General features: G+C 52.5%; 1 protein-coding gene across 1 annotated transcript; it reads right to left on the minus strand.

Annotated features, from left to right (window-relative positions):
• Positions 1-3848: 3848 nt before the first annotated feature.
• Positions 3849-23362, minus strand: SIGLEC1 (sialic acid binding Ig like lectin 1). Its single transcript, XM_027559353.1, has 22 exons — positions 22776-23362; positions 21924-21999; positions 21273-21632; positions 20705-21001; positions 18736-19002; positions 18182-18436; positions 16698-16997; positions 15784-16041; positions 14326-14655; positions 13797-14051; positions 13284-13586; positions 11425-11685; positions 10955-11266; positions 10202-10453; positions 9645-9914; positions 9316-9567; positions 8691-8996; positions 7819-8079; positions 6762-7064; positions 6401-6503; positions 5972-6044; positions 3849-5341 (listed from the first exon to the last, which is right to left on the minus strand). The coding sequence occupies exons 2-22, from the start codon at positions 21970-21972 to the stop codon at positions 5267-5269; spliced, it is 5142 nt and encodes a 1713-aa protein (XP_027415154.1). The 5' UTR covers positions 21973-21999; positions 22776-23362; the 3' UTR covers positions 3849-5266.
• Positions 23363-23807: the final 445 nt, after the last annotated feature.

Here is a 23807-nt window from a genome sequence, read left to right on the forward strand (position 1 = left end):
AGTGGGGCGGGTAACCTATGCTGGTCTGATTCAAACATCAAGAAGTTATGGTGGGAAGTACAGGGAACAGCACATCCTCTCAGACTACATCCCTCCAACAGAAAGCTATTATTACCTTCTTGTATAGGTTTTTTGATTATTTTACTGTGTGTCCAAGACAATACAAACATTTTTTCCTCTCTTTTTAAACATTTTTTGCATCTTTCCCCCCCAATTTATATGCCTTGAATATCCTTCTTATCAGAGATCTCATTAACACTAGTTTGTTTTTTTGTTTTTTGTTTTTTTTTGCCAGAGGAGGAGAGAGCAGCCATACTGCGGCAGCACATGGGATCTTAGTTCCTGACCAGGGATGGAACCCCCGTGCCCCCTGCAGTGGAAGTGGGGAGTCTTAGGAACTGGACTGCCAGGGAAGTCCACATCAACAGTATTCTTATGATTATTACTACTATTCTATTATTAATACTTTGGATTTTAAAATTAACATTATTACATGCAATAAAAATACACTTATTTTAAGTGTACAGTTAGATGAGTTTTGATAACTTTATATACCTGTGTCTTCACTTCCACAGTCTAGATAGAACATTTCCATCACCCCCAAATAATTTCCCTGTGCCTCTTCACAGTCAATAACAGATATGCAGATGATACCACCCTATGGCAGAAAGTGAAGAAGAACTAAAGAGCCTCTTGATGAAAGTGAAAGAGGAGAGTGAAAAAGTTGGCTTAAAGCTCAACATTCAGAAAACTAAGACCATGGCATCCAGAACTCACTTCATGGCAAATAGATGGGGAAACAGGGGAAACAGTGACAGACTTTATTTTGGGGGGGTCCAAAATCACTGCAGATGGTGACTGCAACCATGAAATTAAAAGACGCTTATTCCTTGGAAGAAAAGTTATGACCAACCTAGACAACATATTAAAAAGCAGAGACATTACGTGCCAACAAAGGTCCATCTAGTCAAGGCTATGGTTTTTCTAGTAGTCATATATGGATGTGAGAGTTGGACTATAAAGAAAGTTGAGCGCAGAAGAATTGTTGGAGAAGACTCTTGAGAGTCCCTTGGACAGCAAGGAGATCCAACCAATCCATCCTAAAGAGAATCAGTCCTGAATATTCACTGGAAGGACTGATGCTGAAGCTGAAACTCCAATACTTTGTTCACCTGATGCAAAGAAGTGACTCATTTGAAAAGACCCTGATGCTGGGAAAGATTGAAGGCGGGAGGAGAAGGGGATGACAGAGGATGAGATGGTTGGATGGCATCACTGACTCAATGGACATGAGTTTGGGTAAACTCCAGGAGTTGGTGATGGACAAGGAGGCCTGGCGTGCTGCAGTCTATGGGATCGCAGAGTTGCGACTGAGCGACTGAACTGACTGACTTCCCAGTCAGTCTCTCCCCAACTCCTAACCCCAAGCAACCACTGATAAACTTTCTGTCTATAGATTTACTTATTCTAGAACCTCAAACAAGTAGAATCACCAAGCATGTACTCTTTTGTGTCTGGTTTCCTCCCATCTCTGCATATGAGATTCATTTACGTTGTTTTCTTTTTTTTTTTTCATTTACGTTGTTTTCTAGCAGTAATTTGCTCTTTTGTAGTACTGAGCGTGTTCTGTGGTATGAGGGAAGCGTGGTTTCTCTATTCTCCAGATAGGCATTTGGGTTCTTTTCCAGTTTGGATTCTTCTAAATACAGCTGCCACAAATTGCTGTGTAAGTCTTTATATGAACATGTTTCATTTCTCACCTGTAAATACCCAGAAGTGCAATTGAAAGGTCATACAGTAAAAGGCATGTTTACTTTTTTAAAGAAGCTATTCTCCAAAGTACCTGTACCATTTTACAGTCCCACCAGCAATGTGTCAGAGTTTTTTATATCCTCACCAACACTTCAGTGTTGGTCCACCTTTAAAATTTTAGCCATTCTAATGGCTAAAATCTACATTAGTTTTAATAGTTAAATGATGTCATTTATTCATAGTCTCCTCTTGGGCATATAAATGGTTTCCAATCCCTTGATCTTACAAACAATGCTGTAGTGGATAGTTTCATACAGACATTCATTTGTGAGATGATTTCCTATAAGCAGGATTTCTGGGTCAAAAGATATGTGCTCTTGTTATTTGGGCAGATAGAGTTAAGCTGCCCTCCGATTTGTACCAGTTTACAATTGCATCTGGGGTGCTCATTTTCCTACAGCCTTCCCAACACAGTTATCAAGACTTTATTGATATGATATTTGCTAGTCTGCAAGTGAAAATGGAGTCTTCATTTCCATTTTGTCTTATGAGTCAGGTTGAATATTTATTCACACATTTAAGAACAGTTTGTATGTCTTTTCCCCTGAATTGCCTATTCATATTTCCAGCTCATTTTTCTATTGAGGTCTTTCTCTTAACAACTTGAAGGAACTCTCTATATAAGGGAGATGAACCGTTTGTCTGGAGTATGAGTTGAAAACTTTCCCCCCAGTTTGTGAGATGTATCCAGCCTGGGGTGTATGACTTCAGCTCCGTTATACTCACTGCGGAGTAGCATTCAGTTGTGGACTATCACCACGTGCTGTCTTCATTGACACTACTGTTGCTGGACCTTAGGGTGGTTCTTAGTTTTGAGACGTTATAAAAAAATGCTGTGTGTGTCCTTACCTTCCTCCCTTTACCTGTCCTGCTTCCTCCACCCCTTTCCTGGTCTCCCCTGGGAACACATCCTTAATAGGTCACTTGCACAATGAAACCTTGTCTTGGGAAACCAGACCTAGTACAGACATAGATCACTTTGGTTATGCTGGGTGCTCCAGTGTAGACAGGCTAGATAGCCATCAACCCCTCCTCCTGTGGAAAAGGACTTGTAACTTCCTGATTTGCCCTCTCTCGGGATCCACATTCTCTTGCGAAACCTCTTCCCCAAATCCTCCCTGAACGGGAGAAAAGAGGGGCGTCTTTTTCTAGTTAGCTTTGGGGGCTTGCGACTTTGTACACAAAGGAGACTCTGGGGGCTGGTTGCATGGGTATATTCACTTTGTGAAAAGTCATTGAGCTGTATGTTTAAAATGTGTGCACTTTTCTATGTGTGCTATGCTTGAATTAAACGTTATTTCAAAAGTCTTGAGGAGGCTCAGACCACCGGGGGTGGACACAGCTAACCTCTCTGAGACTCTTCCAATCCCTGGTGGACCTACACCCACTTGGAGGTGCACAGAAGCAGATGAAGACTCCAGGTCAAATGTTCCCAAATCCCCCAGGAGCCATCCTTCCTGTGTCTACTCCTGGTCCTCCCCTCACCCTCTCTTCCTTGCTAGCTGCGTGCGTGCTCGGTTGTGTGACGCTCTGTGCGACCCCATGGACTGTAGCACGACAGGCTCCTCTGTCCATGGAATTCTCCAGGCAAGAATACTGGAGTGGGTTGCCATTCCCGTCTCCAGGGGATCTTCCCAACCCAGGGATCAAACCCAAGTCTCCTGCATTGCACACAGATTCTTTACCTGAGCCACCAGGGAATATTCGGCTGCATTTGGCTTGTTCTCTCCCTGTCCCATTTTAACCCACAGTTTCTACTTAATAGCAATGTAGAAAAAATACCCCTTACCAAGTGCTTGCCCACAGCATGCCAAGCACAGTGCTGGTCATGGGAGCAGAGGTGAGCGGTGCCCAGAGCTTCAAGGAGCAGGAAGGAGCATGAATTGCTTGAGTGTAAGGTAGTTTGTGGTAAATGTTATGTACTTTGCACCCACTGCTGCCTTCAGCAGACAGTCTTCCAGAATAAACACCACTCACATTCTAATCCTCTGTGTTCCAGTCCAGCAGTTGGCTTTCAAGAAAAAGATTCATTCCAGTTATGTCACAGGATGGATGTTTATTGGGAGGACATGTTTGATAGCCCCAGGAAGAGCCTGGCAATTGGGCACTAATAAGAATGGGACCTGGAACCAGAAGGGTCCATGTATGGCTGCATGAAGCTCACCTGGCCTTCAATCTCTTCCCAACCTGTTAGCTCCTATGCCAACTTCCCACTTCTCTCCACATTTCTCAACTCAAATCCCGGAGTGGTGAGCCCCGTGCTCCTCCCACCATGTGCCACCAGGATACCAAAGGAGTCACTAGCCCCCCGAAACTGGTTCCCCTCAGGCACCAACTTCCCTAGGGGCACGTTATTCTTTCTTAGTGACCCTTGTTTGTCTTAGTAACCCCTGGTGCACACACTTCCAGGAAGAGGACGTGAGCTCGCTTGATCGTGGCAGGAATGCACTTGGAGCAGAAACAAGGATGCTGATACGATGTCTGCTCCCCACACTCTCTGGGGGTGGGGAGTGTAAATGGGGCCACCTCTTCTTTCAAGGGCTAGACCTGGCACAAGATGCCTGTTCAGGCAACTCAACTGCCTGGCATTCCCTCTCCCTAGGGACCACAAATCCTTCTTGACTTTCTCAGTCTTAATGTGTGAGAGGCACTACCTCCTCCAGGACTCATGACCAGAAAGGACAGGGACATACCCTGGCCTTCAGTAGATGGGCACTGAGACAGAATATGGCCTGCTGGCAGCCTTCTCATCAGTGTTCTCAAAGTCTCAGGGATGAGTCCATAGTTGGGAGTCCTTTGGAAATATAATAAAAACTACATTTCCCAAAATCCCTTGCAGCTTGGAGTAGCCATATAACCAAATTCCAGCCAGAACTTCTGGGTTGTATCCACAATGGGAATGAGTGTGCCTTTCATTCCACTTCTTCTTGCTGGAAGGAGTATGAGCCCAATGGGATCATTGTGAACTTCACAATCAAAAGCAACATTTTAGGGACGGAGAAAAACAAAAGAGAAGGATCCAGAGCTCCAACATCTTAAACCACCATAATATACCCAGACTAGTATGAGAGAGAAAAATCAAATTCTTTCATGTTGAAGTTACTGTATTTGGTCTTTTTAGAGCAGCCTAGCTTATATTCTAGTCACTATAGGGTGCCGTGACCAGCTTTTAATGATATAGAAAGCTCTTCTTCTATTCTAATCCATCCCAGAAGTCCACAGTGAGCTTGGAGGAAGAAGATGTGAAGAGGTAGTGCTTTGGAAGATAAATAGAGAGATGAGATCCAGAGAAGAGAGAAAGAGAAATAGACAATGTGATCAATTCATTTCTCTTCAGAGTTGCCCAGAGTCAACACCCTTATGGGTAGATTGAGGTTCACCATCATCTCTCACCACCCATTTTTCTTGGGGGTTGGAGCCAGGTCATAGAAAGTCAGATGCCACAGAGATGTTTTCAGAGGGAGTCAGGACCCAACGCTGCATTGTTCACAGGGTCCGAGTCATCACAGATTCTGGTGACTTCCTCCTCCTAAAGGCAGGAAATGCCACAGGTCAGCTCAGGGGCAGAGTCCAGCATGAGGTCCAAGATGTGGCTGCATCAGGATCAATGAGCTTCCCACCGAGAAAACCGGTCACTGGAGGACTCTGGGAGCATTCATCACCTGACCTCTAGCTCTGGAGGGCAGTCCTCCAAGTCCCCAGGCCTGGGTATGGGTCCCCAGGGGATTGGAGAGAGTGTGCATGGCTGAAAATGTGGCTGGGAGCCCTGGCCCACCAAATGGATTATCTACAGAAAGGGACACACCACAGGGGAGGGGAAACAGGCTTTCACCCCTGCAAAGGTGATGGGCAGAATCAGGAGTGAGGAAGAGAGACCCTAAAACCCAGGTGGGGTCCTGGAAGTAGAGGCAATGCTGTTCAGTTCAGAATGTCTGCTCCAGTTATTCAGGCAGCCATGCAGCAAGCCCATGTCTGCTCTGCCCTACTCAGAATGTGGCCCCCACTGTCTTCTAGGGGGTGCTGGGTCTCTGTGCTCTCTCTCCAATCTCCCCTAGCCCCAGGCACTGTCCTATAAATGAGAATAATCTCTCGGTGCCAGTCCCACAGCGCAGGCTAGCCAAGTACTGTGTCTGCATGTGCCCACATGGTGCATGGATACCTGCATGGTTTCCTTCTGAGAAGCCATCTCCACTGAATTTTCACCCTCTCTCAGCTTATGAAAATTCCTCCTTCTGCAAGGACAAGAGTGGACTCAGAGAGCCTCTCTCCTCCCCGGCCTGCCCCCGTTCCATCCCCCCACCCCGTAAGCTTACACCCTGCTTGATACACAGAACAGTGGGGGAGATTTGTGGAGAATAGGCTACTTGATCTTTCTTCCTCCCCAGTCCTTTCTTCAGCAGTGAGAGAGCAGAGACAAGGAAAGAAGAAAACTATAGAAAGATAGATTTAGAGACAATTTTAGGCTTCTCAAATTTGGAGCAGGGGGAAGGAGAGGGACAGGCTAGAAAGTATGGAGCTTGTGAATTTGGTAGGAGGGACATGGGGGAAGGATGAGGTTACTCTGTTCACCTTCTAGCTCCAGACTCACCTCCAGGTGTAGTAGGCCCCCAGGCCCAGCAGAAGGGAGAGAAGGCCAGCCAGCAGTCCCAGGACCCAGAGGAGCTGCTGGAACAGCTGCAGGCGGTGCAGGGCTGTAACACGAGGTGAGGCTTAGGGTGTGGCTGTGGCTCCAGGCCTCTGATTCTCCCTCCCAAGCTGACGCCCGCAAGATGAAACCTATTTTAAGTTCTACTTTCTCTTGGAAATTTCCCCATGCGAAGGAGTTTCAAGCAATCAGTCTAGACTAGACAAGCAGAAGGGATTCAGGAAAGACCTCAGAAGGAAGCCTCTGGATCTGAGAGCCGGGCCTTTGTGCAGCGCAGCCTAGGAGATAGGGCGGGGGGTCTCACCTCTGGTTCCAAAGTAGGTGGCAGCAGAGGCAGAGCCCAGGGAATTAGAGGCAGAGCACACATATTCCCCCTGGTCACTGGGCCTCAGCTCCTCTATGACCACCCTCAAGGCATTGGGGGTGACTGAGACATGGATGTGTGACTTGGCAGGAGCAACCTTGGACTGGCTAGAGGCCACCAGCCGACTGCCAAGGTGGAGGGTCAGGCTGGCCAGGGGCTCGCTGTCTACTCGGCAGTCCAGAATGCCTTGGATGCCACCCTCAGGCTCCACAAAAACCGTCATCGTGGGTGTCTTGGGGGGATCTGTAGGAAGACAGGGAGTGTGGTGACTGCAGAAACAACTACACAATTCCTCCCCTCCTTGTATCCCATGCAAGGCGACTGCTGCTCCTTCCATTAAGAGGCAGAGCCTGTTTCCTCACTCTTTAAATCTGTGACTCCCTTTGAAGGCAGAAGTGCCTTTGTGTGACTTCAGGGCTAGACCTCAATGGGCCTTGCAGCTTCTGCTCTCCTTGGAAAACAACCAAGTGGAAGCCCAGGCCAGCGTGCTGGACACACGAGGCCCAACCGACAGCCCACGCCATTTGCCAGCCAAGAAGGTGAAATTGCAGCCACATGATGTAAGGCCAGCAGAAGCACTAGCCCAGCCCAAATTTCTGACCTGCAGACTTGTGAGCAAATAAAAAGCAGCTGTCGCTTTAAGCACTAGGTTTTGGGCTGGCTTGTTACACAGCAATAGCTGACTAATACAGTGTGGGCCCTTGTGAAGAGTAAAATAAGGGGCTAGGATTGATGAGGGCTTACTGTGCACCAGGCATTCTGCATGCTCTACCTCCTGCACTCTTCACAAGGAGAGGAGACTGACATTTTATAGATAAGGAAACCAAGGCAGGGAGGCATAAGATCACACATCAGTCAGTGGGAATTCTCTGACCCAGGACTCCATTGCTGTGAAGTCCTTGGATTTTGCAGACAGAAGAGGAGGAAGACCTGAAACAGGCATGTGAGATGTGGGGAGACTGAGGCGGGGGGAAGATGTCAAGGATGTGACACTCACAGAGCACCCGGAGGGTAACTGGAGCAGAGGCGGTGGCCCCAGTGGGGAGCTCAGCCTGGCAGTGGTACATCCCAGCTTGGTCGCGGGCCACGTGGGTGAAGGCGACGGTGGGCACAGGCTCCGTGTGTAGTCGCTGGCCATTCCAGAACCAAGTGAAGGTGGAGTTGCCCATGAGCCCAGGGCCACCAGGGAGCTGACAACTCAAGTTCAGTGCTGCGCCCTCGGGCACATCTAGCCCTGGCTCGGCCACCACATGCACACCTGCAGGACCAGACGCGGTTGGGGTCTGCAGGCCTGTGGGAGCTGCAGCCTCTGGCTTGTCCTCTGTGCATAATATGGGATCTGGATCCCAAAGGTGGGACTGTGTCTCCCCCATCAGACTGCCATCAGGGTTACCTCTCCTTGCCCTGGGGACTTCTGGGGCAAAGCGGTGCCTCCCTCTCTCATCAACTCAGGCTTTTTGATGGATGAGGCTGTCTTGCCCTCAGATTGAATGCCCCAAGGATGGGGCTGCACCTTGTCCCTCAAACTGAGCTCCCTGAAGATAAGATTGGATCAGTCCTCCCATTCCCAGTTTCCCCAGGGCAGGTCTGTTCTCCCACCCACAGTCTGGGCTCTCTGAGGGCAAGGTTATGTCTCCCCTCCACCCATGCTCCCCTTGAGTTGTTGCCATATCTCCACCCACCTCTCCTGTAGGGAGCTCTCCGAAAGCCAGGCCATTTATCCCCCTCAGGCTGAGCAACCCGCCTCCAGTGGGCACTGTTCCTCCCCATCAAGTCAGGCCAGCCAGCTTCTTCTTGTGGGAGCCCCACCCCTCACACAGACTCAGACCCCACAGCAACAGCGCCCCTCCTGCCTCCTGGCTGGCTCACCTTCTGCCTGCAGCTGCCCCAAGGTGGTGCTGACTGAGCCCAGCAAGTTGCGAGCCGTGCAGACGTAGGTGTCCTCGTCCCCTGAGGGCACAGCTTGCACTCGCAGCCGCAGGGCATTGCGGGCCACCTGGACATGGCCCGTCTCCACTGCCAAGCCAGGGATGCCGTTGCTGGTGGCCAGAACTTTGCCATTGCGGGCCAGGGCCAGCTCGGCAGGCGGCTCACTGTCCACGGTGCACTGTACCACAGCCATGGGGCTGCTCCTTGAGTCCCAGAAGGAGGACACAGCGGCGTCCCGGGGGGCATCTGGATGGTAGAGCAGGGCGGAGTTGAGGGTCTTGCTTGGAAACCCTGTGCTATCCATTGCCCACCTGCCTGGCATTGGTGAGGCTGAAGCCTCTGGGGAAATGGTCATTTCTGGGGAGTGACAGCTTCAGGAATCCTGTGGGCAGATTCCTCCAGGCAGGGTTCAGAGGACCCTAAGGAATCTTCCCTCATCCGCTATGTCTTTCCCCAAGTGTCCATTCCCAGGTTCAGTCCTGTGCAGTCTTGTGCCCACCCAGACTAGGGCCCAGAAGCACCCTCCACTCACCCTAGGCACCCCCAGGCAAGGACCCTTGCTTACAGAGGACATGCAGCGCTGTGGGCCGGGAGCTGCGTGTACCCTGGGCATCCCGGACCTGACAGGTATAGGCTCCTGCGTGAGCCCGTGTAACCACCGGGAAGGAGAGAGAGGCCTCTGGCCCCTCCTGCAGCCAACGGCTATTGTGGTACCAGGCATAGAGGGTGGGTGGGCGGGCAGCAGGGTCTTCACAGCTCACTGTGATAGGGGCTCCCTCGGGCACAGTGGCTGATGGAGCCAGGGTCACCTGCACAACTGTACCAAGAAGACAGGGTCAGCTGGGTCCGGCAAGACACCATAGCTGATCCCACCCTGGCTAGGCCCTGCCTCACCCTCTAGCCGCAGCTCTAAGGATGTGTTGACCTGACCCAGAGGACTGTGGGCTGAGCAGCTGTAGAGACCCTCATCGCTGGGCCCGGGCTCCCACAGCTCCAGCTGCAGGGTGTTGGGGACTGAGGCTGTGGTCGAGGAGGCCAGGAGGCGGCCAGCATGGCTGAGGACCAGCTGAGCAGGTGGACGGCTGTCCACGGTGCACAGCACCAGGGCAAGCTGCCCGCCACGGCTCTCCAGGAGATAGGTCAGGCGCAGGCTGCGGGGTGCATCTATAATGCAGAAAGGCAGAGACGGAGTTCAGCGCCCACACCGGTAAGGAGGCCAGTTTGCATTCAAAACAGGAAGGCTTTGGCTCCCTGCCCCCAGTGGCCTCCACTTGCCCAACCTGCAGCATTGCTCCTCTGCCCGTGTCCCCCAGCTCTAATGCTCCTTGTCCATCACTAGCCAGCTTGGTACTGAGTTCCTGGGGTAGATGACTGTGGGACTCGGCCATGCCCTGATCCCCGCAAGCTGTTGTCATCCCTCCCAGCTCCACCCTGCATCCAACCAGACTCACAGAGGACATCCAGGGTGACAGGCCTAGAGCGATGGAGCGTCTGGCCAGGGATCAACACGCCGCAGCTGTAGGAGGTGGCGTCCACGACCGTGACATTGGGGAGGGCGATGGACTGGGCAGCATCTGGGCGCTGCTGCCCATCTTGGTACCATGTGTAGGTGAGCTGGGTCAGAGTGGTCCATACAAGGCAGGTGAGGTTCACCAGCTGCCCCTCCTGCACGGTGGCTTTGGGCCACACCTGCACACTCACAGCTGGAGAGAGAAGAGGGCACAGGGACACCAGGGAATACCGAAGGCTGTGTAAAGCAAGCCACCTATAGGGTGGGAAGCTTCTCAGCCTCTGGGAGGCACAGGTGACCCACCTGTAAGTGGGGCTCAGAGATGGAGCTTGGGAAACAGTTCATCATCTGTCAGGTGGTTCCCAGCAGAGTTCTCCCTGGAGTGCCCTGAGCCCTCCCTGACCCTGTTGGAGGGCACCTGGGCAAACACAGGCCTCAAAAGCCCTGCTGTGGTTTCTCCTTGAGTGACCCCTGTCTGATGAGTTTTATCCCCTGGGCATCCATGTAAAATTCTGTTTTTAAAAAAGGTTCTTCAGTGAAAACCAAGTTTGGAGATTGCTGCCCTTAAGAAGAGTGGGAGTGCACTGTCCTGTGTTCAGCCCTCCTGCCCGTGTCTCAGGCTTCCAGAACCTTCTCCAACCTCCTCTTCTCTTAAAAGAGCCACCTACACGCACACTCACACCCCCATTCTGACCTTGGGCATCAAAGGTGGCTGAGGCCAAGGCCTGGCCTAGGGCGTTGGTGGCCTCGCAGGTATAGACGCCTTCATCCTCCAGCACTGCATTGTGAATCTCCAGGCGCAGCGTGTTGGGGGCCACAGCCACCTGTAGCCGGGGAGAGCTCCCCGCAAGCTCCCCCACTCCTTGCAGGGTAGAGGTCACGAGGCGGTCCCCGTGAAGCAGTCGTAGCTGGGCTGGAGGGTCACTGTTCACACGGCACAGGAGGAGGCCCAGTCGCCCAGGGCCTGTGTCCATGAGGGTAGTGAGTGTGGCCTGGCGAGGGGCATCTACATGAGGCAGACAATGGTCAGGGCCCGAGCAGGTGGTCCCTCATCTAAGACTCTCTCAGAAGTAGAGTCCAGAACCAGGGCTCAATATCCCCTTCTCCAGTCATGCCCTTGGCTCCCTCCTTCCCCAAGAAACATGAATGGATCAAAGCGCTTACAAGACACATGGAGGCTGACCGGGGCTGCCAGGTTCGTGGTGGCTGAGCCGGGAGCCTGGGCTTGGCAATGGTAGGCCCCAGCTTGGCTCAAAGTTATGGCTGCAAAACGGATTGTGGCTGAGGTGAACTCCTGGAGGGGCTGGCCATCTCGGTACCAACGGTATGAGGTCCCCTCCAGGACCCCTGTGGGTACTTGGCAGCTCAGGACCACAGCCTGGCCCTCCCGGAGCTCAGGCGATGGTGACACCTGGACCCAGGCTCCTGCAGGGAGAAACCAAGAGCAGGTGAGGGCCTTCCACATCTGGGACTGCGTTTGTGTACACATGAGGACAGCAAGACCCAACCACATGTGCCAGAGCCACTGCTCACCCAGACCACTGCTGAGGGCCCCACTGCAGCTTCACGCCTCTTCCTCTCCTGTGCCTGACTCCCTTGCCCTGGTTCTGACCTGGCATTCACTGCCCATCACTTTGAGTTGTGGTTTTGCTTTGGCAGTCATATCTCACCTACCACAGGGAGAGCCTCACCTGGGTCCGACCCTAGTGCCATGCACAGCCCCTGCACGTGCTAGCTCTTGACAGATGTTGTTTTGACCCCATACAGCACAGAAGTGGTAGGGATTTAGGTCCAACCAGGGACCACTGTCCTGATCATGAGCTGACCTCAGCATGGTGACCAACAGCCTGGAAGCGGAAATTAGCAGCTCTCTCTAGCCCATCTCCTCACCCAACTTCCAAGTCATGAGAGCGCAGGAACGGAAGACCAGGCAAAGGGCTGTCTCTCGTTCCCCCCAGGTTTGAGGCAGGAAGAGAGCAGAGTGAGGGAGTAAGAAGGAGGGACAGCTATAGTGGTGATTGAGAGCTCAGACTGTGCCAGAGACCAGCACTGAATTCATCCAGAGCTAGCAGGGCCCCCTCCTCGTCATGTGACCATGAGCAAGCCCCTAAATCTCTGACCTTCAATTTCTCTGCCTGTGAAAAGGGTATGATAAAGAGGAGATACAGAAAAAAGTTCCAGGGAAAATGTTCAAAAATTGATGTTTGTCATTATGGGAGGAAAAAAAAAGTTTTTTTTTTTCAGCATTATTGATATTAACTTTGTTCTTTTCTGGCTTATTCACTTAGGCAGGATTATTACAGAAGAATATATACAGATAGATAAATGAAGAATATGGATATATTCATATATATATATATATGTATAGTCAGACACAACTTAGCAACTAAACAGCAACCAACAATGTACATACAAATGTGATCATGTGTGCATTATATGGGGCTTCCCAAGTGGCACTGCTGCTGCTGCTGCTGCTAAGTCGCTTCAGTCGTGTCCGACTCTGTGCGACCCCATAGACGGCAGCCCACCAGGCTCCCCAATCCCTGGGATTCTCCAGGCAAGAACACTGGAGTGGGCTGCCATTTCCTTCTCCAATGCACGAAAGTGAAAAGTGAAAGTGAAGTCGCTCAGTCATGTCCGACTCTTAGCGACCCCATGGACAGACCCCATGGTAACAGAGTCCAATATGACTGAGTGACTTAACACATACATTACATGTTCCATATGCGTGCTAAGTCGCTTCTGTTGTGTCCAACTCTGCGACCCCATGGTCTGTAGCCTGCCAGGCTCCTCTGTCCATGGGATTCTCCAGGCAAGAATACTGGAGTGGGTTGCCATTTCCTCCTCTAGAGGATCTTCCGGGCCCAGGAATCAAACCTGTATCTTTTGCATCTCTTGCATCGGCACGGGGGTTCTTTAGCACTAGCACCACCTGGGAAGCCCATTTATTACACATCGCTACATAAATATGCAGAGTGGCCCCCAGGACACTTGGACGCACCACAGCTACAGAGGACACTCACCTCGGACCTGGAAGAAAAGGGAAGTGTTAGATGATCCCAGGGCATTGTTGGCCTCACAGCGGTAGCTGCCAGAGTCCTTAAGGCTCAAGTCTTGGACCTCTAGCTGCAGGAAGTTGGCTGTGGTTTTGGCCTGGAGGTGGCCACGGGATGGAAGCTGGGGCCCTGGGCTGGTGGCCAAGAGGTGCTCGCCGTGGAACAGTGCCAGCTGGGCAGGAGGGCGACTGTCCACAGTGCAGACAAACACAGCTGTGTGGCCCTGGTCCACATCCAGGAGAGCAGACAGCTTTGGAGGGTCTGGAGGGTCTGTAGAGACAGTGGGGAGCTCAGGCCAGCCCCTACCCAGCTCACCATCTTTCAGCTGCCAGGCTGTCCTCCTCCAGATACTCAGTCTAGGCCTGCACGCGCCCACACCCAAGCCATGTTCTTGCCTCCTCAAACTCAACCGCAGCCCTATTTGCCCCAGACCACCCCCTCCACCCTCCAAGGGCCCAAATCTCCTTGCCTATCACCCACAGAGCACTTGCAGGACCACAGGGGTGGAGAGCTGGGCACCGGCCTCGGTAAGGATGCGGCAGGCATACAGGGCGGCATCTGTTCTGGCCACAGGCAGCAGCGTCAGGGTCTCTAGGGGGCCCTGGGCCCACAGGGCCCCATCTCGGAACCAGGTGAAGTTGGCAGGGCCGCCAGCTTCCCGGCTCACCCTGCAAGTCAGGTTGGCTCCAGTGCCTTCCTGCAACGTGTGCGACGGTGTGATGACCAGGACGGTGGCTGGAGAGCAGGCAGCACAGGCTTACTGAGACGGGCCTCAACCCTGACGGCTTCCCCCTAGTTCCCAGGGTGAGTGGTCCTGTCTCCCTGTCTGGAGCAGGTGGGAAGAAGCCCCTCTGGGTGCCCATGGGGAAAGGGGAGGAAACCAAACTCCCTCTGTTGACAGGAGGTGGTTTCGCCCAACTGACCCTCCTCGGAGCTGGGGATTGCAAATGAATAGGGTCCCGAGTACCAGCCCCTGACCCCAGGCGACCTGTTCCCTGCCCTGCCTCACCCTGGGCATTGAAGTTTGCTGAGGCAGAGGCGTTGCCCAGGGCGTTGCTGGCCTCGCAGAGGTACACGCCCTCGTCCTCCAGCACCGGGTCTTGGATCTCTACCCGCAACAGGTTGGGGGCTCTGGTAACCTTTGTGCGTGGGGAACAGCTCCCGCAGGCACTACAGCTGCCCCCTGATGGCAGGGAACAGGCCACCACTCGACCCCTGTGGAACAGCCGCAGCTGGGCCGGGGGGTCGCTGTCCACACGGCACAACAGGAGGCCTCGTTGACCGGCTCCGGCGGTGTCAGGGTCCAGCTGGGCAGTGAACGTGGGCCGGCGTGGGGCATCTGGAGAGAGAAGAGTATGGGCACTATCCCACAGCCTCTGCCAGGCTCCCACAGGTGCAGTCAAAGCTAGCTAGGCTCCCAGAACACACTGAGCAAAGGCATGAACCTGGAGCTGCCGCAAACAGCTGTGCAGACTGCGCATTATACAAGGACCACCGGACCTGGGTGGCAGGACCTCAGCCCATGCCCGTGTGCTAAACTATGCCTTAGCACAGGACTGAGTCTTCCCAGAGGAAGAAGGGCCTTTTTCTAGCTTGCTGCTGCTGCTGTTAAGTTGCTTCAGCCATGTCTGACTCTGTGAGACCCCATAGACGGCAGCCCGGGCTCCGCCGTCCCTCAGATTCTCCAGGCAAGAATACTGGAGTGAGTTGCCATTGCCAGAACTGTATGGGCTAGCAGCCACCTTGCATAACAGCCCTGTGCTCCTGGGCAGGGTACCTACAGAGCAATCCCTGGTTGTTTTACTGTCTGCTTCCTCTCTTCACACCCCATCCCCTAAGACCCTGCCTGTCTCTTATCTCTGATCTCCAAGCCAGCTCCCATGAGAACAGATAATGCCTAAATTGCCCTCCTAGAAATTTTTGAAGAGTGGGACCAAGACCCCCAGGTGATCTCACCCTGAACACTAGAAAACCCCCAAGAGGTGACCGCTCTTCCTGACAGTCCCTGGACATGCGTCCTGCACATGTTAGGGAAGCCGTGCTGGAAGCTGAGTGTGTCCTGAATGTTGGTCAGCTGCTCAGGAGCATCCACCCTTGACGAGATGCAGGCCTGTGTGGGGAGGCTCTGCCTGTGTGTCTGTACCTGTGAGGGTGCCGCCTATGGAGCGTGTCTACATATATAGGAGTAGAGTGTCCCAGGGCCCAGCTGCAGAGGATAAAGCTTGGACGTGGTGTCCATGATGGGTCTGAGGCTACAGGCAGAGCTATAATGGGACTGGGAGGGGGAAATGGGATGCCCTAGACTCGGTCTCCATAGGGCGGTCAGGGCCATGGTGACCAGGTTCGTGGCTGCCTTCTATCGGGACTCTGGCCAGGACAGAGTCAGGAGGTCCTGGAGGAGGGGGCTGATGGGCTCTGGTGACTGATCTTCCCACAGCAGGCAGGGGCTGGAGGGAAGGCTACTCACAGAGGACGGTGAGGACAGCAGGTGAGGAGAGCCCGCTGGTGCCATGGCCATCCTGGGCCCGACAGTGGTATGAGCCGGCATCAGTGCTGGAGACCACAGGGAGCAGGAGGCTGCTGCTGGGCCCCTCAAGAAGCAGGGCCCCATTCCGGTACCAGGAGAAGCGGGTGTCAGACATTGGGCTCAGGCTGCTCCTACAGCTAAGTGTTACCGCCTGCCCTTCTGCCACTTCTGCTGCTGGGCTGATGAGGAGGCGGGCCACTAGCAGAGAAGGAGAGAAGAAAGCTCAGCTCCCATGCATGTCTGCGGCTCCGTGCCACCCACAGCAGAAAGCCCTCCTGGGCTTCTCCCAACTCAATTCTCAGGAGGTCTGAGCATCATGGCATCAGCTCTGTGAATCTCTCGATGATCAGAAGGGTTTGACCTTGAATGCCAATTCAGATCTATTGGTACCTGGCTGCAGCATGGTTGAGCAGGATTCTGGGCCAGATCCTAGGCCTCTGTCAAAAACCTGGCTTGATCAATTAGCTATGTCTGCCTCAGAAGGAGGGAAGGGCAACATGTGCACCGAGACTCAGCCTCTCTGTTTGGGCTTCTGCATCTGACTCCTACCACAGAGTATGCCCCAAATGTTCAACAAATAAAAAACAAATGAATATGCATTGAAAAACCCTGTAAGTTCAGAGTCAGAATGGATACAAAAGGGATAACTCCATCTGCCACTTTTCTCGTTTTGCTTTGACTTATGGGGAAACTCTGGGACTGGGATGACTGTATAGCTCAGATCTTTGATGTGATTTTTTTTCTAGCCAGCTAGGTCAGGCCTTCAGTTGAGCCCTGTTGGTTTTCAGGAGGAAGAGGCCAGAGCAGGCCTCCTCCTCAGGCTCCTTCTACCAGCCCCAGTGGGACCATCTTACCATTGGCATGGAAGTCCAGGGTGGAGGATGAATTCCCAAGGGAATTGGTGGCTGAGCACATGTACTCCCCACTGTCTGTTGGCCCCAGGTCTCGAATCTCCAGGCGCAGGGAGTTTGGGGCAGAGTAGACACTGAAGCGTGGGCTCTGGTCACCCTCTCCGGAAGTTGAGGCGAGGACGAGGCCCTCATGTGACAACACCAGAGAAGCCAGGGGCTCGCTGACCACAGAGCACTGGAGGATGCCCACCAGTCCCTCCTGCGTCTCCAGGAAGGCAGTTAGGTGTGGGGTGAGGGGTGGGTCTGTACGGAGATGAGGGACAGACCTGTTACCCTCAACAGGTGCATTCCTGCCTCTGACCCCTGCACCTACTTTGTCCCATGATGCCCTGGGAAAAGTTAGTGATCCCAGCAGCTCCTATTTGTCCCCAGACTGGGCAAATCACTCTGTCATCCCAGTTCATCCTAGTCAATCCTTGCAGTCACCCTGAGAGTGGGGATCCAGAGACCCCACTTTAATGGTGGGAAAACTGGTAAAGAAAGCTGGCAGAGGACAGCACTGCAGCAAATGATCAAAGTCCACATTCCCAGCAATGAGACAAACTGACCCCATGTGCCTCTTGAGGTGACACGGGGAGACAGACACAGAATCATGTCCGTGGTGTCTCTGCCCAGGTGCATGGGCTTGGTCTGCTCCATTCAGACCAATGCAAGGTGAGAATATCACAAAACAACTGACCTGTGCTGGTCAGGGTTCAATGTCAAGGAAGACAAGGGAAGACTGAAGAAAGGAGAATAAAGAGATTTGACAACTTAATGCAATGCAAGATCCTGAACTGAATCCTGAACCAGAAAAAAAAATTACCATAAAGGACATTATTGGGCCAACTGGTAAAATTTAAACATGGATTGTAAATTATATAATGATCTTGTATGAATGTTAAGTTTCTTGACTACATATAATTGTACTGTGGTTATGCATGAGAATGACCCTAGGAAAGACATGCTGAGAAATCAAGGAGTAAAGGGCCATTATGCCTGAAGAATATAAATGGATAGATAGATAGATTATGTGTGCATGTATACATATAGAGGGCATATGTATATACACATGTGAATAGAGTGTATATGTAGCAAAAATGTGTGCAAGCGTGCGCACATATATGTGCACGTGTATATGCATATGTATATGTGTGTGAGTACATATATACACACAAATATAATATATAGTTAGAAAATCAAATGTTAAAAAATGGGAATCGAGGTTAAGGGTATATGATAATTCTTTGTTTTTTCTTGCAACTTTTAAGTTTGAACTTATTTCAAAATAAAAAGTTGTTTAAAATAGGACACTGAGGTCTGGGGGGTGCAAAGCCTTGCCCAGATGTGAGCTCAAGGGCACGCCGGCCCAGAACCCCAACCCTCCTGCAGAGGCTCTAATCTTTGGCCTGGCTCCCAGCTCCAGTGCCCTCGTCCCCACCACTTACGGCGGACCACCACGCTGACTGGGTCAGAGCGCTCTCTGCCCTGGGCATTCTGCACCTCACAGAAGTAGAAGCCCGTATCGGCCCTGGTGACTGAGTGCAGCTGGAGGATGCGACTGTGGGTGGCCTTCATCAGCTCGTGGTTTTTGTACCATGCGTAGCGCAGCTCCCTGGGCGCTTCTTTCGGTGTGTTGCAGGCCAGCGTCACAGTCTGGTTCTCCAGAATCGAGCCTGCTGGGCTCACCTGGACCGCAGCCACTGGGGGGCAGCATAGAGCACACTAAGGGCTACTCAGGAGACTTCCAGGCCCCACCCCCCAGGGTTGCAGCCTAAACCTCTGCGCGCTGTACATCACACCCCTCTGAGGAGGAGCCTCCTGGGCTGGCCATGCATTTCTTTGCCCTGTTCACTGCCAGGGAGGTTTGCCATCTGTCAGAAGCCAAGCTGGAACTTCACACAGGCATCCCAGGAGGCACCTTGGCCTCGTTTCCCTCAGCCCTCATGGCCTGGATGCCTCCCTACACTCTGGTCAAGACCCAGGCTCACCCAGGACTCACTGAAGATGTGGAGGCTGACAGGAGGTGAGACCGAAGAGCCCACGCCATTCCCAGCTTCACAGGTGTAGACGCCAGCATCAGCCCAGGCTGCCCGGGGCAACTGTAGTACACGACTCCGGTTTTTGAGGTGCGTCCCATCCTTGACCCACTGCACAGAACTGACCTGAGGGTGACTGCTGTTCACCTGGCAGATGAGTGTGACCAGATCCCCTGGAAGGATGTTCCGCCCCGAGGGGCTGAGGAGGATTTCTACACCCTTGGGGGCATCTGCAAGGCATGACAGGGGTTGTCGAGTATGGTGCCCAGGGAAGGCAGGGGCATTTTTCCACTCCCCTTTCAACACTCTGCCCTAAGGAAGCCCACCCAGATAAACCAGAACTCCCATCAGTCCCCTGTCCACAGCAGGCACTGGCCTCACATTGTGAGGAAGCCTGCTCTTGTCCTTGTCTACTGACAGCCTGATGCCTTGATGCTTGGCATAGCATTCAGCCTACACTGCCTTCAGTTGCTTTCTGCCCCATGACATGTCCATCGCCATCTCTTCTATCTGAGGGCCATGGGCACACTGCTTGCTTTGGTGGCTTGTGGCAGCTGCTGGCAAGGGACAAACCATCTAACACAAGGGCTAAAGGCAGAGTCAAATTCTCGCTGAGAATGGTTAACTCATTTGCTGGGAGATGCTAACGATACAAAGAAACTGCATTTCTTTAAATCTTGTTCTCAAGCCTCTCTCTATGTAACTATGCTAATAAAACCTAAAATTTTCAGGAGTTCCCTGAAAATTGCCTAGTAGTTAGGACTCTGGGCTTTCACTGCTGTGACCCAGGTTCAGTCCCTAGTCAGGGAACTGAAATCCCACAAGCCATGCAGTTCAGTTCAGTTCAGTTGCTCAGTCGTGTCTGACTCTTTGCGACTCCGTGGACTGCAGCACGCCAGGCCTCTCTGTCCATCACCAACTCCTACAGTTTACTCAAACTCATGTTCTCTGTGTCGGTGATGCCGTCCAACTATCCCGTCCTCTGCCGTCCCCTTCTCCTCCCGCCAAAACAAGCCATGCAGTGTTGCAAAAAAAAAAAAAAAGCTAGTATTTTCCTGGTGGCTCAGACGGTAAAGCATCTGCCTACAATGAGGGAGACCCGGGTTCTATCCCTGGGTCGGGAAGATCTCCTGGAGAAGGAAATGGCAACCCACTCCAGTATTCTTGCCTGGAAAATCCCATGGACGGAGGAGCTTGGTTGGCTACTGTCCATGGGATCGCAAAGAGTCGGACACAACTAAGCGACTTCACTATTCACTAGTATTTTCAAGTCCTTAATCTATGTAACTATGAAAATAATAGAAGCTAATATTTTTTCATGCTTTTAATTTTCATAACAAGCCTGTGAGATAAAACGTATTTATTATTACCTCCACTACAGAGAGGTAGTGAGAAAACAGAGGCTCTGAGAGGCGAGTAACTTGTCCCAAGTTTGCTCATCTAGTCAGTGGTGAAGCCAGCAGCCTGATGCCTATGTATGGCAGTTGTTCTAGAACAGGCTGCCCGTCTTTACTGTGATGGGAAGATGCATAATCAAGTGAAAACTTGGAATTCCTCCCACTGTCTCTTTGCCATGTCCAAGTGTTACCCTGGTCATTGAGTGTGAGTGGCAGGAAAGGGGTGAACCTTCTCCGCCTCCTCATCCTCCAGAGCTGGTCTAAATCCCAGGGCCCCTACTGGCCAACCCCCAGTTCTCCGGCTGAGTCTCCCCTTCCCTGCCCAGCCTAGCTTCAGGGACTGGAGGTTGGAGGGAGCCTTTCAATACTGCTCTTGGGGCTTAGCAGTCTTTCCACCTGCTCCACTCTGGAGGTCCAAGCACAGCCTGGCTATTTCTGCAGGCCAGAAAGGGATGGTTTCCACTGGGGAACCACAGATGTGTGTGAGCTCAGTAACAAGGATGTGCTACCCACCCTGCCTGCCACGTTCACTCACACTGCACTTGGAGGTGAATCTCACGCTGAGTCTTATGGTTGGCTGCCGAGAGCTGGCAGCTCAAGGTCCGGCCATGGTCCTGCCAGGACAGGGCCATGTGGAGGGTCTCCTGGTGGTGGATGCCCGTGGGCTCAAGCTTCTGGAGTGTGGAGGTGGTGGAGCGGGCAGGGTCCTGGCCTTGCCACCGAAGGGTGACTGGCTCCTGCAGGCACGCGTACGGAGTGGAGCAGTTGAAGTCCACCTCCATGCCCTCATGCAGCTCAGCCGGAGAGGCAACGGTGGGCATGATGAGCTCCTCTGAGGACAAAGACAGGAGGCTGGGGGCTCCCCTTCACCATACCTGAGACCACCTGCCCTGGAGACCTCAGCCTGGGGCAGGGGACTTCAAGGGGAAGGAGAAAGCCAGGGGTTCACTGGGGGCGAATGCTAGGGGGCACGGGGATGGGCTGGAACTGCAGCCAAGATTAGGGCTGGGTTTGGGTTTGGGTTTAGGACCAGGGTTGGAGCTGTGAGCCAGTGGGGCCAAGAGCAGTCTGGAGTCGCTTCCAGTCGGTGACCTTGCTCTCACCTGTCACAGTGACTGCTGTGCCTTTGACATCTACCCAGCGGTTGCCCTCGCTGATCTCGAAGCGGAAGTTGTAGGAGCCTGAGTCCTCAGGCTGCAGGTCCTTCAGCAGCAGGTTGCACACCCTGAGCTCAGGATTCCCCACCATCTGGGCACGGCCTTGGAAGCGGGCCTCCACCAGCTGGGGCTTTGTGGAGTGACTCACTACCTGCCGTCTGCCTGAGTAGTCATAGTACCAGATGGTTGTGATGCCATCGGGCACATTCACACTGGCAGGGAAGCTGAAGGTGCAGGGGATGACGAGGCAGGACCCCTTCATACCCTTCACGGTCTCGGGACTGGAGACGCCCCATGAGATCAGGTCTGAGGGAGAGGCAGGACAAGAAAGATTGTAATGCAGGCCTGGGGTCACGTTCTGCCCCCCAGAAGGTGTTCCAGATGCACTCTCAAATCCTGCCCTGACCTGCCCCCAGCAATGCAACCCCTCTGGGCACCCCAGAGAGGGTCCCTGTTCCCTGTCACCGCCTCCTCATGCCCTCCTTCAATCTCAGCAGCTAAACCTGTGACCAGACACGGTTCAGTCTGCCCAGGCCAACAGAAGCTGGACTTGCCACGGCCAGGCCCTGTAAGAAGGAAAAGGCCAGCAAAGCTTACCTGCTGGGATGGGTAAGGCCAGGAGGAGGAGCTGGAGCAGGAAGTCCATAGCAGGTTGTCACGCCGGTTCTGTTGCCTATGAGGTCGGGGAGCACTGTGCTGGGCACACAGGGATCTCCTAGGGAACCTCAGTCTCAGAGCCTGCTGGGATCCCAGGCCTGTTTCCCCACACACTATGCTGGCCAACCCAGTGAGAGGGCAGGGCAGCTGCCAGCTGGCATCCAGGAGCCCATGTTCCCAGCTCAGGCTGTGTCCAGGAATGCCTTCACTTGGTGGCCCCAGAAAATCCTGTCTGTCGCTTGGCCCCACCCTAAGTTCTGCTTTCCCAGCCTCTTCAAAGATGAACAGCTGTTTCTCTATTTCCCCCACTTCCTTGCCCCCTCCCTGACACCCAAGTCACCAGCAACTGCAGCCCAGAGAGGCACAATGACTTATTCCAAGGCATCCAGCATAAATGATGGTTTCTTACTTGAAATTTGTCTCCCTACCACCAGTCTTACCAGCTGTAGACCATACTGGAATTTGAGCACTTAGAAAACTGCAGCCTTCAAGAGTCCTCCCTTACTCAAAAACCTACTATGGCTCCCCATTGCCCATGAGATGTGGCTCCCCTACATCCCTGAAAGGCCTTCCTTTCCTACTGCCAGCTCTGCCTCCATTTAATGCTCCCCCTGCGACCAGTTCCCACCCTGGGGCCGGTACTGTCTATCCACAAGCTCTCCAGCTATTCAGCTCTGGCTTCACCACAAATGATCTTTGCCTGTTGAAATCTTATTCAGTCTTCAAAGTGGCTTCTAGCTGAAACTTTCCCTTTGGGGTCTCTAGCCACCCTAGGGCCATTTCTGTATTTACCTTGTTCTTTGTAGCTGTGAGCACCCATTTCTCAGGACTTGGGACTGAGGACATGTGTCCTGCAGCAGTGCAGAGCCCCTCACCCCCTGCAGCAGTGGGCAAGAGAAGAGTGTCGTCCTTGATGGTTTAGACTTCGTGGCAGGGCAAGTTTGGTGTGACAGGGGACACAAGAACCCTGTGTGGCATATAGCTCACAAACAAGAGATAAATCCTACTGTATGCCATGCACAAGAAGGCAGGCCCTTCATCATAGAGTGCCTCTGAAACCATAAAATTGTTAGAAGAAAACAGGTGAAAATCTTCATGACCTAGTAGCAGGCAATGATTTCTTAAGCATGAAACCAAACGCAGAGCAACAAAAGAAAAAATAAATTGAACTTGATCAAAATGCAAAATGTTTTTTGCATCAAAGGATACTATCCAGAGAGTGAAAACTCAACCCACAGAATTGGAGGAAAATACTTGCAAATCATATAGCTGATAAGGGATTAACCTCTGGAATATATAAAGAACTCCTATAATTTAACAACAACCCCTCCCCAAAACAACTTAAATTTGAAAATATGTGCTAAAAGCTTGTATAGACATTTCTCCAAAGATGATATACAAATGGTCAACAAGCCCATGAGAAGATACTCAACATCAGTAGTCATTCAGTTCAGTTCAGTCGCTCAATCGTGTCTGACTCTTTGCGACCCCATGAATTGCAGCAAGCCAGTCCTCCCTGTCCATCACCAACTCCCGGAGTTCACTCAAACTCACGTCCGTCGAGTCAGTGTTGCCATCCAGCCATCTCATCCTCTGTCGTCCCCTTTTCCTCCTGCCCCCAATCCCTCCCAGCATCAGAGTCTTTTCCAATGAGTCAACTCTTCGAATGAGGTGGCCAAAGTACTGGAGTTTCAGCTTTAGCATCAGTCCTTCCAAAGAACACCCAGGACTGATCTTCTTTAGAATGGACTGGTTGGATCTCCTTGCAGTCTAAGGGACTCTCAAGAGTCTTCTCCAACACCACAGTTCAAAAGCATCAATTCT

Source organism: Bos indicus x Bos taurus, chromosome 13 (assembly GCF_003369695.1).
Source record: "Bos indicus x Bos taurus breed Angus x Brahman F1 hybrid chromosome 13, Bos_hybrid_MaternalHap_v2.0, whole genome shotgun sequence".
NCBI classification, from domain to species: domain Eukaryota; kingdom Metazoa; phylum Chordata; class Mammalia; order Artiodactyla; family Bovidae; genus Bos; species Bos indicus x Bos taurus.